Below are 15,167 nucleotides of genomic sequence, written 5' to 3' on the forward strand. Positions count from 1 at the left end.
TTGTGTTTTTTGTCCACTGGTGACAAACACAGGAAATTATTTCATTATTTATTAACTTATTATTATATCATTATTCAACATTTAATTATACTACTACTCAGACAGGTTGTTAAAGGAAAAAAAAAAAAAAAAAATTGTTCTCATATTAAAAGAGACATCTTTCAGAAATATTTTTATGCCCTTGCAATTATTTTTTGTGCGTACTTTATACATTGGTGACACAAAATTAAGAGAAATGTATCAAAAAAACATAATGTTTATTTTTTCAATTAAAGATTTGTAACAAATCACTTTACTCTTTTGGTGCTAGTATGTACGGGTCGGGGGGGGGGGGGGGCTTGCTGGTCTTAGACACAAGTAGGGGGGGGCTCCAAGGAAAAAAGGTTGGGAACCACTGATCTAGAAAAGATGAAAGGATAATGAATAAAGATGTTTTGATATATGCCACAGCATTAACAGAAATATTGAATTATTCCTGTGATACACTGTCACATGAAGTGCTGTATAGAGTAAAATCCATTTGGGATAATAACAGTAAGCTTGAATGTAGACTATGAAGAAAGTGAACCTCTGCTTTAAGAGGATTTGGTTAGAGATGCCACAGACAGTTGACTCATGGGCTACAGAAGAGGAGGAGGAGCTGGATAAGAAAAGCTGTTGCCGTCCATCTGTTTTTATATACATTTTATGTTTTTGAAATAAAAACCGCCATGGCAACACGAATGTCAAAGAGGAGCTGAAATATGTAAAAACAATAACAGATATGTAAACTTTTCCATCCATCCATCAACTTCCACTTATCTGAGTCTGGGCCATGGGGGCAACCGAGGCACAAGGCCCAGACCTCCCCGTTCCCAGCCACCTCCTCTCCTCCGGGGGAATACCGGGGTGTTGCAAAGCCATCTGAGAGATATACTCCCGGAACCTATGTGACTGACATATGGCTTCTCCATGTCCACTATACTCATCACTGCTCCTGGACTGTATCTTACCATGAAGATTACTGGTAATCAATAGTTCCTTATTATCATAGAACAAGGATTACACAAGCCTTTACTGCTAGAGAGGGAATGAAGAGTCTCCAGATGATCATCTTCTTAGAACTACTACTACAAGTATGATGAAGACAAAAGTGATGTTTTGTAATAGTTGAATTAAAATTCTGAGCATACGACACTCAGAAGGACCTGAAGCAAGCAATTCATGAGGAAACGATACCAAGTTTTCAGAGTTCTGTATGAGGTAATGAACTAAAATCAAAGTATATCTATTCAACAAATAAATAAGCATGAGCAAGTATTATACGTAATTTGTTTACATTGAGATCTCAGTCTTCTTTCTGGACATTTTAAAGTTTTTAACCAGTCATTTGTACGTCTCACATAATCGGATGGATTTTAATTATTTTATAATTATTTATTTATCTTTTACATTTTCAGTTGTATAAGCTTTCAGGATTGATACATGGCTTTTCTCTTGTTCTATATCTGCAGACATTTATGTCCCTAAATCTTTTGAATGAGAGGACTGACAGATTCAGAATAAGGAGTCGGGAAAAGAGAAAAAGCACAATAGGAGAGAGAGAAAGAGCATGAGCCAATACAGCGAGAGGGTGAGAGACCCTGGGTAAAGAGAAGGAGAGAGAGAGTGAGCAGGAGATCCCCACAGAGAGAAACAGAGGCTGCATGTGAGAAGCAACGAGAGGAGAGTAAAAGCAGAGAAGCAGTCAGCTCCTGAGCACCATCAAACACGACTCAAGAACTTGACGGCACACTTCCGAAGACCTGAAAAGCAAATAAAACCTTCTGAATCTGCCGATTCAAGGGAGATCGAAGCTTTTTACTTCATTTTCTTTCCTTCTCTCTTTCCTTCTTTTTCTGCTTTTTTGGAAAGTGAGAAGAGGTGGAATTATACTAAACAGGAGAGAGGAAGGTTTGTGAAGACTGGAGATCCTGGCTCTTTCTAGGAAGATGTGGATACAGATAGGCAGTGACTGATATTTTCCACTGTGGACGTCTGCATGCAAGAGGAGAAGAAGCATATGATGGAATATATACGATTTCTGGAGGGTGGACATCATTTTTGGTTTACTGAAAAGAGTGGCATGCTTTCTTATCTGGAGTTGGAAGTTTAATGCCAAAGCAACGTGGCGGCGTGACGGAAGAAGCGAAGGATGAAAGTTAGGAAGACATGAACACAGACACGTGTCAGATATCGTCAACTGGTCTCACGGCTGAAGGGATGAGCTGAGAAGAGAAAGCAAGGATTTGCACTCACATCTGACAACATGCACCATGCTGTCGCGTCTTTGAAGGTTTTACATCTGGCGTAGACTTAAACTCTATAAACTCCCGTCCAGTTTCAGGTGAAATCATGTCTTTATTATTAAACTAATGCATCATTTGCAAGGATGAAGATTCAGAAGTCCATGGTGTTTTTTTCCTTTTGGCTCACAAAGGTCAAAGTCGTGCACTTGAAAGGAAACCGACTTCCTGGAAAAACCACAGGAGGAAATTTTGTTTTGTAACAACACAGACTTCACGTGGAAAAAGTCTTTTCACCACGAGTGACAGACTTAAAGGATGAGAACAGAGTTTCTTTCCCCGATTATGAAAAGACGTATCAAAATCCAACAAACAACAAAGTCCAACATAAGTCCTCCTTATTTTTTGTTTTAGGGACGAAATTCCCACAATGATAGCATTGAGCTAGCAAGTTTTGTTTCATGCACATCTCCTTGTCCTTTGATAAAGCTGAATGACAGTTATCGGGGACGTGTCCACATAAATCAACAGATATACAGTCACGTATTTACCATACTCACCTGGGTAAAAGAAACTCACAACAATCATCAAACCCTCTACCTTCGTAATCTTTCCCAATACCTTTTCCTGGCGGGTGATTTCAGGCATCTTCTTCAGGTGCTGAGCTGACGCCATGAAACTGCATGGTAACAACATCTCAGAGCTGATCCCCATCACTGCCAGAGCCGTTACCACGTTTGAGAGCAACCCCAGGCCGACCCCTGGACTGGAGGAACCTGTCCTCAGAGTTGGGAACGTCACGACCTTGGGATGTCACGGGGACGACAACGGCGTTGGCACACAGCTGGTGAACTGGTCCTGCCATGCAGGATATTACAGCTCTCCGTCTCCTCCGGTGGAGAAGAACTGGGCGGCGCTGCTGATTCTGGTCGTCATCGCCATCACAGTGATGGGCAACATCCTGGTGATCCTGGCAGTCTCCCTGGAGAAGAAGCTGCAGAACGCCACAAATTACTTCTTGATGTCGCTGGCAGTCGCTGACATGCTCCTGGGCATCCTGGTCATGCCAGTTTCCATGGTGACCATTCTCTATGGTAAGCAATGACTGTCACTCACAGTGGACTTTATTAAGTTGGTGTGTTGATGCCTGTTGCTTCTCCATCAGTCCCACAGCGTTTTTGATTGATTGTTACATGACTAAACCAACTGCACCTGCCTGCATGTTGAAGGCTTTACTCATTATTACATTTGTGACGCCAGGAGAGGAGGAAACATCTGTCTCATCTCATTTGGAACGCCGTTGGCGCGCTGTGCTGTTTAGATCGCTGGTCATGAAGTTGGCATGAAACAGCCTTAGTCGTGTCAGGATTCATGCTTGGCTGAGTTTGGGTGGCAGCAGAACACAGATGGAGAGCAGCAGTGATGGAGGTGTTCAGTGCTGTTGTTGACAATGTGTGTTTATTTGGAAAAAAGAAAAGGTGGCTAAAGCTTGTGTACATGGTTGAATGAAAAAAGCTGCAGGGACTTTTTTGCAGCATTGATAAAAGTTTCCACCCCCTCTAACAGGTTCTATAGACAGTGTGCAGATAAGCAGTCATGTCAGATCATGATTGTATCTGAGGGGCCTGAGGCAATGCTGTGCTACTCTCTGTATCGATGTCCAAACTATCTACCTCCCACTTGCCATACGTGATCATCACCCCCAAGTTCACTGTGCATACATGTGTCACAGCAGCTCTCATTTCAAAAACGTGGTTCAGAGGTCTGACTGCGATTTTTAGCATTTATTTATTTGTCAAACCAACCAGCTGGAATGTTTTAGTCGTCAATAATTTGATCAGCTGAATGATAACACCGCAGACCTGACCTAGCAACTGATAAACAGGTAAGAATCAACAATTATGTGAACAGAAGATGAGAATCAGAGCAACATCAAAGAAGTCTATTAATTTGAAGCTTTCTTGAGTTTTTCTTGAGAGAAAAGAACAGCTAGAAAGAAAAGACTCCATCAAGCAGGAAACAACTGACTGTGTAACCCATCACTGGTGACACTAGGAGCAGTGGGCTGCCTTATTTCCAGCACCCGCTGAGCAGTGAAAGCGTTAAGGGCTTTGCTCAGGGGCCCATAGTGGTTCACCTCAGTTGCCAACGCAGGGACTTGAACCACCTCTGTAACCTCTAGGCCACCGCTCCCCTAGATAAATGAATGAAATGTTTTGGTGACAGAAACAGGTAAATATTTTTTTGTGACGGTTCTATGTGAAACCACAGTCTTTGACACTTTTTCTGTGGATGTACACAAAACTATATTGTTATTCTGCAGCTTCTTAATTAGCATGTTAGTCTTTGCAGGTAATGAGCCAAAATTTTAGGCCTAATAATGTCTAGCCCTGGTTGTCCCGTTGGTGCTTCAGAGCAATAATCCAAGTGTCAGGACCAGTGGCGGCTGGTGATAAAACATTTTGGGGTGGGCGCACTGGCGAGTGGGGATTACAACACAACTATAAACTCTACTTGAACATACGTTTTTTTGTTATTTTTTATTACATATCACTACATATACTACATATACATATACTACATATACATGTAGCATATTTTACATATTTAAACATTTTCAAGTAACAAAATAACACATTTGAACTATTTTTCAGATTTTTCAGTTATTATATAGAGATATTGACAGATATTGTCTGAAAAATGGTTCAAATATGTTATTTTGTTATTTGAAAAGTTTTACATTTGTTTTATTGATGAGAAAATATGTTTATCTTTTTTTCTTATTTTTGTGAGGGGGGATATATATATTGTTTTTTGGCACTACCTTGTTCTCTATAGCTGATATAACATGAATTACTCCTATGTGGGATCAATAAAGTTCTTATTTTTGAATGAATAAATGAGACGTAAAACGTAAATGTCTTTGTATAAAGGCGCTTTATGAAAATAAGTCAATTTACTTGTATTAGTTTACAGTGCAGTCTTGCCACATCCAATATGGCGGTGACGTTGACGTATCGCAGCAGCTCCATGGGGCGGATACGGATACATGTCTATGGCTGTGACTCCGTTTGTATGTGAGTGACAGATGCAGTCGCGCGTCTACACTGTCAGGGGTGTGACTTTGATTGACAGCTCATGAATCAATCAGATTAGATGAAGAATGACAGAAAACACGCTGATTGGCCACGGAGGAGAGCCTTTGAGTAACCAATTAGAGACCAGCATGAAGTCACATGGAAGAAAAGTTTTAGAACATACAATACACACTCATTTGGCCGGCGCCCCTCGCCATTGAAACCTATGTATTTGGGTCTGCACAAAAAACAACTCTGAATAAACCCAGTATGGGATGGAAAGGCTTGAAAAATTAAGTCAGACACATTTTATGAGTGCACAGATGTGATAATTACTTTATATTACGTAATTTATGTGTACTGTGCCCTAGCGCCCCCTATTGACAAGCCGCCACTGGTCAGGACGGTAATTAGTATTTTGCCTTCCATCCATCCATTATCTAACTACTTCTTATTCATGGCCACAGTGGTCTGCTGATGCCTGTCCCAGTTCTCTGTGGGCGGAAGGCATGGTCAAGACGGGTCACCAGTCCACTGCAGGACCACAAACAAGCACACAGCCTCACACTCATCCTTATGGGCAATTTAAAGTCACCAACTAGTCAGACATGGTTTGACTGAGGGAAGTGCCTCACCAACCAATATGTAATTAATTTTAAGTCCAATCTGTGAAGCAGTTGTTAAGCTATGTTGATAAAAACAAAAAAACATTATTAATGTTCCAATCATTCAACTTTTCAGTAAATATTGAACAGCTTTTTCCTTCCTCTATAAACTAGAAGCTAAAAAGTTCAGAAATAACCTGCAGAAAAGTCTGTGGCAGTGTGTTTGAGTTATTGTGGCGATATTTCACTATCCAAATACCAGGAAGATTTATCATCTGAGGGACAATGGGTGGAAAAACTAAGCAAATCATCCAGGGGATTTGTAGATATGTTAGCACAGCTCTGAAACGCCTAAGTGACCAAATGGTATGGAAATCCCTAAATTATCAGCATTTGAATTTACCATCAGAATTAATGCAAACCTACAGGGGTTTGTCACATAAGCACATTTTATTTAGTATTAAAAGTTGCAAAAACCCAGAGAGAGGTCCAAAAAGAAAAAAAAAAAACCTGATTGGGCATTGAGCTTTTTAGTTAAGAGCAGTTTATGAGGCTTTCTGTCGGCCAGTTCATCTGTGAAATTCAGACAATCAGTGCCATCAGAACCTTCTTGACTTATGGAAGCGCTGCTGTCATTCTTCTGGGGATTTAGGAGCTTGTGGATCAATGCAGCAAAAAACCTGTCAATTTTTTTTCATCCTTCTTATTCGTCTGTTAATCTCTCTCACACACTGTCATCGCACGCACACACACACACACACACACACACACACACACACACACACACACACACACACACACACACACACACACACACACACACACACACACACACACACTTTTCACTGTAGCCGTTTTCCAGCTGGTCCTCGCTGCTTCACCTCTCTTTTGTAAGGCAGTTCACATAAGACCCTTTCATAACCAAGAAGCAGCTTCATCTGCATGAAAATAGGCACTGAAATTAATAGGAAGGAAGAGAGCTTTCAAAAGAAAATCCTTGTGTGCTCGTCACTCACTTTCCTCTGCTCTTCAATGAGCCGACAAAGGATCAGATTATCCATATCAGCATTTTTACATGCGATCATATTTGGTTTCTGATTCAGAAAGTAAACACTGTTTTGGTGTAAGAGAAGAGAAAGAACCTTTTTAATTTCTATGAGTTTTAAAATAACAGAACAAAAGAAATCTGGTTCTTGACAGGTCTTGGTAGGTGTGAGCACCTAAGCAGCTAAGCAGAGTTAGTTTATTGGTCTGTAGCATTCAGGTCTATCTTAACACAGCGAAGAAAGACATCAGTGATCTTGGAGAAGAGAATACAGTGAGAAATATATATTTTTAAATATTTAACTTACAGTAAATTTCAAGCCCGGTGGTGGAGGTGTGATGATTTGAGCTTGTTTTGCTTCCACAGGCCTTGAGAGCAACTTACAGTCACTGAGTCGGCTATTAGTGTTAAGAATTAAGTATTTTAAGTATTTTAAATTCACACGTGAGGTCATGTGTCCAACAGCGAAAGCTTGGCTGAAGATGGATCATGCAGAAGACCAGAGATCTCAAGTACACCAGAACATCTCTTACAAAATGAGAATAGAACCAGGATGTCGCTGAGTACCAGTCAAAGTCCAGACTTTAACCTCAAAAATGCTGCGACGGTGCCTGAAGAGAATTAAATACATTTATAAATGAATCACTGCAAACCTCAATGAAGTGAAGTAACATTGTACAGATGAAAAGGACAAAAGTATTACACAACAACGTGAGTGACGGATGACACCGGGGGAAAACGATTACTTCTACTTTGGTCCCAAATATATATGTGTGTGTGTGTGTGTGTGTGTGTGTGTGTGTGTGTGTGTGTGTGTTCACATGCAGCGATTCAACCTGGTTGCAGTTCGGTTTGAGACTTTAAACCGACTTTAAAACTGCATGTGAACACCTCAACCTGGTCAAGTCAACCTGGTCAAACCGGATTCATCAACCAGTTTGCAGCACCTAGATAAGCCAGTCGCAACCAGGTTGTTAATGCCATGTGTACGGGGACATAGATATTGCAGTCTGCGCATGCTCGAGATTTTCCCCCGGGTGGGATTTTCCCCCGGGGGAGGGGATTCACCCGGGGGAGGGGGATTCACCCGGAAGTGAAAGGAGACGACGTGATGCTGCTCAGTAGTAGCACCCTGGGGTGTCGTTTGACTGCTTCAGGGGTGTCGTCAAAATATTTCCTATTCTGACATTTCATATATAAATACTGTATTTTCGCGACCATACGGGCGCCGTGTGGAAAGGCATAGACTCAGTCTTGTGTCATTTCTGTATTTAAAACACACACGGCGCATCGACCGAAAAGGCACACACACAAGAACACACACACAAGCACACAAGCGTGTGTATTTAAAAATACAGCGGGAGCAAAACTTTGTTTGATTGTAGGCTACTTTATTTCAGTTTTTACATTAATCAAACCCATCGAAGTTCTCATCCTCTGTTTCTGCATTAAAGAGCTCCGCTAAATCAGCTGTGCCAGTCCGAAATTCCTCGCTGTCAGAGTCACGTACCGTGCAGCGCCTCGGAAATGCACGCTTTTGCAAAAGCTCGCAAAATAATCCCAGCAAACACGTTAGCCCACGCATCAACAATCCATCTGCAAACTGTGGCATAACTTGCCCGGCGCTGCTTCCACTCCTGGAGAAACTCTTCTCCCTCTCAGTCATCCGTCGCTCACACGCCGCTGCAGCCTTAAGTCTGATTTATGGTTCTGCGTTAACCAACGCAGAGATTACGCCGTAGGTTATGCGGCGACGCACATGTACGGTGCGCTTTTCCGCGTACGTTACGCCGTAGGCTCTGCGTCGATTTAACGCGGAACCATAAATCAGGCTTCACTTTGAACGGCCGGTTCACACCGCCCGTTCAAAGTGAAGCCGGCTGGAAAATTCTCTTTAGGCAGTCTTTCTTTTAAAAGTCACCATAGTTTCTGTCCATCAGCGTGGCAACTAAGCACAACAGTGAACGATGACTTCTACTCTGGTGCAGTTATCGTGTTCAAGTTATTGCTACAAAATAAACGGGACTTATGCATTTACAGTCAGAGCGATGCAGTGCGGTTTTTAATTATATTTTACTCTGGGGTGTCGTGAGATTTTATTCACTTTTGAAAGGTGTCATGACTGAAAAAAGGTTGAGAAAGGCTGTTTTAGACAGATTATTAATAGGAAAGCAGTTAGAATGCACTTTTTCCTTTCCTTGTTGTTAAGCGGAGGTCAACCGGAAGTGGCTCTTTGTTGAAATGGTTACCTTGGGTACAACGCCACCTAGCGTCACGGAGTCAGCCATGCTCTGGTTACAGTGGCTTATTCAATCTGATTCAGTCTGATCTCAGAACAGCATGTGTAATCAGACAAGTGATCCAATCTTCTGCATGTCATTATGTGATCAGATCTGCAACCAGGTTGAATCGCTGCATGTGTACTGGTAAGGAAGTGGGTGATTTATTAAGTCCTGATATGTGAAGCTGTAGAAGTGAAGGAGGCTGTACTTTAATTTTAGCTGTCTGTTGATGAGATAACTTCCGATGGGAGAACGTAGTCGAGGTTGTAAAAGGTGGTCGTTGATGTCAAAAAAATGATTATAATTTTAATCAAGAGATGAGGCTGTGAATAGGTCACAGATTAGTTTGTGCAGCTGATCTCGTAAAAATAGATGATTAATGGGATCACTAACGAGGTTATTCGAGCACACGCATACGTGAGCTACTGTTGAGATCACAACCTGGAGTCGCTACGAGGCAAAACACAGGCGTGCTACAAAACGTGTCATGAGGCCCTGCAGCCAGATGTCATGTGACTTTCTGATTCAGTCATGTGTCCAGGTTTTTCTAACTGTAAGGGAGACAGAGAAGGAAAGACATGAGGTACAAGTACATCATCTGCAGAAAGTGGCGGGTGCACGCACTTGTTCAAAAGTGAGTTTTTATAATTGATTTATAAAAACACTTAGAGCCAAGGGCCTTGGCCACAGTTGCTATGGAGAAAATCAATGCCCGGGCAGAGTTAAGCTGCTCTTAAGCTGTGGCTGAGTTTTCTTTGTTGCATTATCTTTAGCATCTGAATAATCTTAAACTCAGTGGTTGGTGCTTGAACTCTTGTTTGTGATTACCCAAGTTTGGTTTAAGAAGAAGTTTTCCTGCTTCTCATACATACATGAGAAGCATGAAAATGTGTCGTCATTTCAGGGCCACATACTGACCCTAATAACTCCTGAAGCTTTTTATCTTTTCATCATCAGCCTCAACATGCTTAATAATTAAAATGTGCTTATACTTATTATTAAAATGTTTGGTTCAAATGTTCCCATCATTGTCAGTTGGATTTACTTTTGATGAGATGATGTGATGTGATGAAGTGATGATGAGCAGAAGAGGGGAAATGGATGAATAATCAAGCTCTTGCTGGGTACAAGGAAACAACATGTACTCAACAAAGAATATATTTATTTATAAGCACTTATAAGAGTTTTATAATCACATATAAAAATTACAAGATACTCCCCAATAAAATGCAATAAAATAAAAAACAACTACATGAGAATAATAGAATAAAGAAAAAAGATATTATGTAATACAACCTTCCCTAACTAAAAGCTTGTCTGAAATATTTAATTGCTTCAGGGGACCAACGCCTTCTACACACAATGCACTGTAACTTTTATTTCTTGCATTTCATGTCTTTCCCTTTGTAGTTTTTTTTAATCTACTTTTAAACTCTTTCCTTTTCCATGCACTTTTATTGCTTTTGTGTAAAGCTCTTTGAATTCTCTTTTACTTTTGTTTTGTACAATTTGAAAACAATTCAGGTTTGTTTTTGTTTGGAAACAAATACATAAACAAAAAAGCATTCAAATAATCTGAATGAAAAAATAAAACTATGAATACTCATCTCCAACATGGACTGTAGACCAGTGTTTCCCAACCCTGGTCCTCGAGGCCCCCCTATCCTGCATGTTTTAGACGTTTCCCTTCATCATCACACCTGATTCTAATTAATGGTCCTAATTAGCTTGTCATCAAGGTCTGCACAATTCTGTTGATGACACAGCCCCTTGTATCACGGTGCTGAAGCAGGGTAACATCTAAAAGTTGCAGGACAGTGGGCCTTGAGGACCGAGGTTGGGAAACACTGCTGTAGACAAATAGTTTGTCTACAGCAAATAGTTCCTACAATAAAAAAAAGCCTTTTTAGACCAGAAGTTTGGGACAATATGGTCAAATAATACCAGTTTCAAGAGGACATGATAGACTATGGACCAAGTCTGCCGCCTGATTTATGGAATCACATAAAATCTCAGATATTCAACCTTTTCTGAGTTTAGTTGAAATAAAATAAAGAAATTAGTTTTCAAAGGCAGAGTAGAGGTGAATATCATTTATCATTAGGAGATTTAACTGTCCCAAAGGTGAAATATAAAATGTGAAGCAAATAGCAAAATGCAATTTTCTGGCAAAAAAGGAATATTTCACACAAAGCGCAATGAAAACACATTTTTTGCATCTCCAGGTTACAAGAGTCAGGTTGACAATTCTGCAGGAAATTGGTAACTGCAGGAGCTATCGGCTCCCAGGTCTCACCATGAGCTGCGTGAGTCATCCTGCCGATTCATGAAATCGGCCACTCAGAAATCCCTCAGACACCAGCAGCTCCTCCTAGAATGGGTTTGCTTTGTCACAGTTTGTTGCCCACATCCGCTTTGCACAAATAGAAATGAAGAGGTTATGGGCATTAATTATCTTCATTCAAGGACTTAAAAGTCCGTCCAATAAATGTGTCAAGTGAGCAGTGAAACTGTGGGCTGTTTTCTGTCCAGCTTTCTGTCCAGCTGCTTAGTGAGTGGAGTCACGTAAACAGCAGGAATAAGTGAACTCAACATGCCACGTACATGTTAGCTCGCCAGCCAGATGTTGATCTTTCTAAGCCCCAGCTGATGTCTTATCCATCTTGTCTGCTCATGTTGGCAGACGCCCCAGATGTGATTTAGAAATTCAGCTTTGTTGTACAAATCTTTTTGTCTAAAATAATATTTTCAACCCTCTTGGGTAATTTAGGATTAACCCAGCATTGTGACCGCATGGCCCCTGTGGACACAGAGTTTATTTTCTCTCTATTTCACCAAATCACACAAGGTAAATAGATTTATTTTAGTTTAGCTCTCCTTATCCTTGCCAGACATTCCTCAGGGATGAGCCGTCAAAACAAACCTGACAGACTTATGCGCTCTGTCACCTTACACAAGCCTCCCGACATTTATTGGAACACTTAAAAGAGCTGCATTAACTTAGAGTTTTACTTGACGAGAATTTTCACCCACGAGAGATTAAAGATTCACAGCTATCTCCCTTCCAAAACAGACAACCGACACTTGCTCCTCTGATCACATGGTCGCCACACAAACTTCTTTAGGAAGGTTCAGGGACTACATTTATTTGCGTCAATAAGATTGATTGCACTTTGAAACCCAAAAGTTAATCTAAAGGTGAAGGCAAGGTGTAGTTTGCAAAGCTCTGGCGCAGCTAATTGCGAAGCACATTTAAATGCCACATTTAAATGTTTGCAGTTTACCATTATTTGTAAATGGCAGAGATATTTAAAGGAGCTTGAGGCCGGATTGAGGCAGGATTTATGAAAAAAATCCGTATACATTTTAAGTTTTCTAGTAATAATGTCAGATGAAGCGTTCCAAACCCAAAAGAATGAGCCCTCTAGTGTATCTCTCCGTTGCCTTGAACAGGCTGTGTGCTGCAAAATGTGCTGCAATTCGGTCCCGAATTTCCCGCGCTGGGCTGCGGATGTGACGTCACATGACGCTGCATGTGCGTTCTCCCCGTTCTCCCGCGCCGGCTTCGCTGTTGGCTGCAGTACCCCCGACGGCCGTCGTGGTGAAGGGTGGCACTAGAGAGTCTCATTTCTTAAAAGGAGCCTCATGCTCCTTTAAGGAAGTGAAATGTTCTGATTGTGACAAGTTTAGGAACCAAAAACTGTCAGAATTCTTTCAGGGAGAAACTTTGTCTAATTTGCAAAACTGAAAATAAACACAGAGCTCATAAATCGATGTTGAGTTTGATTATTCAAGTAGGCGCTCATTGTTTTAGGCTAGAAGCTGTTAAATATGGTTCCTCCAACACCTTACGTGGGTTAGTTGGAGATTATGTTGTTCCTTACTTAAACGTGACCTGCACCTCAGCAAGGATTCTGGGTATCAACAAAGACACCAAGGTTGGGAAGGTGATTTTTTTCTGTCTATCAATTTTCAGCAGCAGTGATCCAGACTGAAGAGTCTCCATATCTATTGGATATATTTTAGAGGCAGAATGATACTCTGCAGACTGTACTCACCCAACAGCTGCTGAACCTGTTGAACTGAAGTGATTAGACTGACAGAACGGCAGCTGCTGGACTTAATACTAATTAATGTCTTTGCCTCGCTGTGGGGTATTGTCTTTGTCTCTCCAACAGCTTTAAATTATGCCACTGCCAGTAAGTGAAAGTCCATCCAGATAATTTATAACGTACATAAAAGACAGAGTTGAGAAAGACTCCTAATCAACTAAGACATTTCACAAGAAAACATTGTACTCATGTTGTTCTTCTGCACCATTGGTTGGCATGAGGCTAATTTAAATTTCAACACAATACTATTTTGAGTTTAAACTGCAGTTGTGTGAACACAAGAAAGTATGGGAAGCAACTATGGGCTTAACTGAGCCACAGTTAAACTGAAAACAGTTTGGACATTAATCTTGCAGAGTCAGTATAGTCTACATGAAGTTGTTTTACATGCATCATTGGTTTCATCAATCGTTGGGTCATTTAAGTATTTGAGAGGGAGCTGACGTAATGATTTTATCTCAACCATCTATTAATCAAGCATTTAGACTGGATAGAATCATAGTTATTGACATGTACTGACAATTAAAAGTCACTTTTTGTAAGTAGACCACTCCTGACCAAGTGCCAACCATTTAACTTTTAACTAGACTCTCATACGTAACCAAGATTTGTTGCAGTTCCTCGACTGACTGAAGAGGCTGGCTGCAAAATCAAGTCAATCTCCATTGACTCTCATGTTAAAATGTCCAATTTTAGAGCAGAAATAATCATCAATCATCACAGCCGATAACTTCCTAAACCGTCTATTCTGCTGTAAATGTCTGCCGTCAACTCTAGAAAAATTTTGGATGGGCTGAAGGAGCTGGCAGCCAAAGCTAACTTCAGTACAGCAGCACCATTGCATGACAACTCATTACATAAATTAGTAAGAATTCTTTAACCTGATTAAGAACTCAGAAGTGATACTCCCAGTTCTGTATCACATTCATTTACTTTATTTGTTCAGGGATGTAACTACTGAAGGAAAGCACCAGTGATGTTCACCTTGGTTTTTCCTCTATCTTTAAGTTCCTTTTCTTCAACTGTGCATGTTGTTTTTGACGTCAGAAGGTACTGGTGTGGGTGAGACAGTCAGTTCAGTCAGAGGCTATAATGTTTGTAGCTTATCCTTATTATTTATTATTACACGAAATGACAGCAATTCTGTCACCCAACTGACCTCCAAGCCTCAGAGTGTCAACACAACATGCACCAAAAATGAGGCGTAACCTTGTGCAAAATGTGAGTTGTTTATTAGAAAAGGGACTGAAGGAAGAAAACTTGTTTTGTTGAGCGTCCCCTTACCTTGCGGACTCCCTTCCTCATTATGACATCTGCTCTTTCCTTGCTCTCATTGTGTGTGTGTGTGTGTGTGTGTGTGTGTGTGTGTGTGTGTGTGTGTGTGTGTGTGTGTGTGTGTGTGTGTGTGTGTGTGTGTGTGTGTGTGTGTGTGTGTGTGTGTGTGTGTGTGTGTGTGTGTGTGTGTGTGTGACTTTCCTGACTGTAGTGGGGACTCTGGGGCGTGCTCATCCATCACCCAAGCCGAGGTCACTGAGGTGGTTCATAGCTCCTCCTCAGTGGCACATGGGGTGGATGAGATTCGCCCTGAGTACCTCAAGTCTCTGGATGTCGTAGGACTGTCTTGGTTGACACGCCTCTGCGACATCGCATGGAGGAAGGGGACAGTACCGCTGGGGTGGCAAACCGGGGTAGTGGTCCCTCTGTTTAAAAAGGGGGACCGGAGAGTGTGTTCCAACTATAGGGGGATCACACTTCTCAGCCTCCCCGGGAAAGTCTACGCCA

The 15,167-nt window shown here is 41.3% G+C and overlaps 1 protein-coding gene across 1 annotated transcript in view; it reads left to right on the forward strand.

Annotated features, from left to right (window-relative positions):
• Positions 1–2,937: 2,937 nt before the first annotated feature.
• Positions 2,938–15,167, forward strand: part of htr2aa (5-hydroxytryptamine (serotonin) receptor 2A, genome duplicate a) — a 63,286-nt gene continuing 51,056 nt past the window's right edge. The window contains exon 1 of the mRNA XM_061722863.1: positions 2,938–3,358. Coding sequence (XP_061578847.1) covers positions 2,938–3,358 — 421 coding nt within the window. The remainder of the gene's footprint in view (positions 3,359–15,167) is intronic.

The sequence above is a fragment of the Cololabis saira genome, chromosome 6 (assembly GCF_033807715.1).
Source record: "Cololabis saira isolate AMF1-May2022 chromosome 6, fColSai1.1, whole genome shotgun sequence".
Classification (NCBI taxonomy): Eukaryota; Metazoa; Chordata; class Actinopteri; order Beloniformes; family Belonidae; genus Cololabis; species Cololabis saira.